We start from the raw sequence: 3579 nt of genomic DNA, 5'->3' as shown, positions 1-3579 counted from the left end.
TTATTTAATATAACTTTGGTACCAAAATAACTTTTTCGTAAAAGATGAATGTATGAATATACTTTGATAGAAAACATTAAAATGGTTGTTTTTTTTAAAGAAGAAACTTTTTAATGTCCACCTACAGTGGCCCCTGTGGTTTTTGGCATCTCCCGGTCCTCAGGCCGTCAGGTTGGCTGACCCCATCATGTTAAACTGTGCCGTTGACGGTGATCCCTTCCCACAAATTATCTGGACGAAAAATGGCCAGCATGTAGAATTTAATCATCGTATACAGCAGATGACCAATGGATCGCTTGTCATATACAAGTCTGTAGTAAGTTACTGCATTCTAATACAGTACATAAATATTTCTCTGGTGTCAGGTTTTCTGTTTATCTTATTATGTGATATCTTAACGTCTCTTACATCTCATTCTGTGATCTTCAATAATTCCTAATATTTTGTTCTCATTCTATAACTAATCATCTTCTCAATCAAACTGTAATATTCTGTAACTTATCGTCTCATTCTGAGACTTCACAACTCCAATTGTTTTCTGTAAATTTTGTGTGACTTCATAACTCCAGTTATTTTCTGTTACTCTTGTACATTCTGGAGACTTCTCAACTCCAGTTTTTTTCTGTTACTCTTGTACATTCTAGAGACTTCACAACTCCAGTTTTTTCTATACATTTTGTGAGACTTCACAACTCCAGTTATTTTATGTTATTCTTGTATGTTCTGTGGGACTTCACAACTTCAGTTGTTTTCTGTTTTTCTTGTACGTTCTGTGAGACTTCACAACTCCACTTATTTTTTGTTATTCTTGTATGTTCTTTGAGACTTCACAACTCCAGTTGTTTTCTGTTTTTCTTGTACATCCTGTGAAACTTCACAACTTCAGTTTTTCTGTTGTTCTCGTAGGTCTTGTGCGACTTCACAACTTCAGCTGTTTTCTGTTATTCTCGTAGGTTTTGTGAGACTTCACAACTTCAGTTGTTTTCTGTTATTCTTGTACATTCTGTGAGACTTCACAACCTCAGTTTTTTTCTGTTATTCTCGTAGGTTTTGTGCGACTTCACAACTCCAGTTTTTTCTGGTATTCTCGTAGGTTTTGTGAAACTTCACAACTCCAGTTGTTTTCTTGTACATTCTGTGAGACTTCACAACTCCAGTTATTTTCTGTTATTCTTGTACGTTCTGTGAGACTTCACAACTCCAGTTTTTTCTGTAAATTTTGTGAGACTTCACAACTCCAGTTATTTTCTGTTATTCTTGTATGTTCTGTGAGACTTCACAACTCCACTTATTTTCTGTTATTCTTGTATGTTCTGTGAGACATCACAACTCCAGTTGTTTCTGTTTCTTATTTCTGTGAGACTTCACAACTCCAGTTATTTCTGTTATTTTAGTATGTCCTGTGAAAATTCACAACACCAGTTGTTTTCTGTTATTCTAGACGTTCTGTGAGACTTCACAACTCCAGTTTTTTTCTGTTATTCTCATAGGTTTTGTGAGACTTCACAACTCCAGTTGTTTTCTGTTATTCTTGTCATTCTGTGAAACTTCACAACTCCAGTTGTTTTATGTTATTCTTGTCTGTTCTGTGAGACTTCACAACTTCAGTTTTTTCTGTTATTCTTGTACATTCTGTGAGACTTCACAACTTCAGTTGTTTTCTGTTATTCTCGTAGGTTTTGTGAGACTTCACAACTCCAGTTGTTTTCTGTTATTCTTGTCATTCTGCGAGACATCACAACTCCAGTTGTTTTATGTTATTCTTGTCTGTTCTGTGAGACTTCACAACTTCAGTTTTTTCTGTTATTCTTGAACATTCTGTGAGACTTCACAACTTCAGTTGTTTTCTGTTATTCTCGTAGGTTTTGTGAGACTTCACAACTCCAGTTGTTTTCTGTTATTCTTGTCATTCTGCGAGACATCACAACTCCAGTTGTTTTCTGTTTTTCTTGTACGTTCTGTGAGACTTCACAACTCCACTTATTTTTTGTTATTCTTGTAAGTTCTGTGAGACTTCACAACTCCAGTTATTTTCTGTTATTCTTGTACATCCTGTGAAACCTCACAACTCCAGTTGTTTTATGTTATTCTTGTATGTTCTGTAAGACTTCACAACTTCAGTTTTTTCTGTTATTCTTGTACATTCTGTGAGACTTCACAACTTCAGTTGTTTTCTGTTATTCTTGTATGGTCTGTGAGACTTCACAACTCCAGTTATTTTATTCTTGTACATTCTGTGAGACTTCACAACTTCAGTTGTTTTCTGTTATTCACGTAGGTTTTGTGAGACTTCACAACTTCAGTTGTTTTCTGTTATTCACGTAGGTTTTGTGAGACTTCACAACTTCAGTTGTTTTCTGTTATTCACGTAGGTTTGTGAGACTTCACAACTTCAGTTGTTTTCTGTTATTCACTTAGGTTTTGTGAGACTTCACAACTTCAGTTGTTTTCTGTTATTCTCGTAGGTTTTGTGCGACTTCACAACTCCAGTTTTTTTCTGTTATTCTCGTAGGTTTTGTGAAACTTCACAACTCCAGTTGTTTACTGTTTTCTTCTACATTCTGTGAGACTTCACAACTCCAGTTATTTTCTCCAGTTGTTTTCGGTTATTCTGGACGTTCTGTGAGACTTCACAACTTCAGTTGTTTTCTGTTATTCTCGTAGGTTTTGTGAGACTTCACAACTCCAATTGTTTTCTATTATTCTGTTTTTTATTATATTGTTTTATTTCTTTAACAACAGTTGTGTTACTTTTATTATCTCTAAATCCATTTGCAATTTTTATTTTGTTCTTACTTTTTAATTTGATCTATTGTTTGTTTATTCCCTTGTTCATATATGTGGAGAACACAGTTAATGTTTTCTGTGTGTTGTGTTGTTAGTTCCATGTGAGGATTTTCATGTAGATTGAGGACATTATTGCAAGGTCTGTTTAAGGAATACTGTCTTATTTGTTGTATGTTATGGATGATTTTTACTTCAAGAGCCTTTGGTCAGCATTAAAGTACTACATAATTTTTATAGGATGAACACATTGGTCACTTCTAGTATGTGGCAGTAGTAAAATACTGTTATGTTTTGTACAATTATGACACTAGTCGTTAAAAGTGTGTGGTCAGTATTCCAGTATTATCTTATTTTTATGAAGTAAAACATTGAATACTTGAACTGTATATGGTTAGTATTTAATTACTATCATATTTTTATAGAGTGAAGACACTGGGCACTACAATTGTGTGGTCTATATTTAAATGTTGTCTTATTTTTATAGAATGAAGACACCAGACACTACAATTGTATAGTCTGTATTTAAATGTTGTCTTATTTTTATAGATTGAAGACACCAGACACTACAATTGTGTGGTCTATATTTAAATGTTGTCTTATTTTTATAGAGTGAAGACACCAGACACTACAATTGTATAGTCTATATTTAAATGTTGTCTTATTTTTATAGAATGAAGACAACGGACACTACAATTGTATAGTCTATATTTAAATGTTGTCTTATTTTTATAGAATGAAGACACTGGACACTACAATTGTATAGTCTATATTTAAATGTTGTCTTATATTTAT

General features: G+C 33.5%; 1 protein-coding gene across 1 annotated transcript in view; it reads left to right on the top strand.

The window, feature by feature from the left end:
• LOC106477199 (peroxidasin-like) overlaps nucleotides 1-3252 on the top strand; it is a gene marked incomplete at its 5' end in the record, with an annotated part of 9517 nt that extends 6265 nt beyond the window's left edge. The window contains 2 exons of the mRNA XM_013937791.2: nucleotides 128-316; nucleotides 3210-3252. Coding sequence (XP_013793245.1) covers nucleotides 128-180 — 53 coding nt within the window. The remainder of the gene's footprint in view (nucleotides 1-127; nucleotides 317-3209) is intronic.
• Between the last annotated feature and the right edge of the window lie 327 nt (nucleotides 3253-3579).

The sequence above is a fragment of the Limulus polyphemus genome, unplaced genomic scaffold (assembly GCF_000517525.1).
Source record: "Limulus polyphemus unplaced genomic scaffold, Limulus_polyphemus-2.1.2 Scaffold13342, whole genome shotgun sequence".
NCBI classification, from domain to species: domain Eukaryota; kingdom Metazoa; phylum Arthropoda; class Merostomata; order Xiphosura; family Limulidae; genus Limulus; species Limulus polyphemus.
This window is presented reverse-complemented; position numbering and strand designations above follow the sequence as displayed.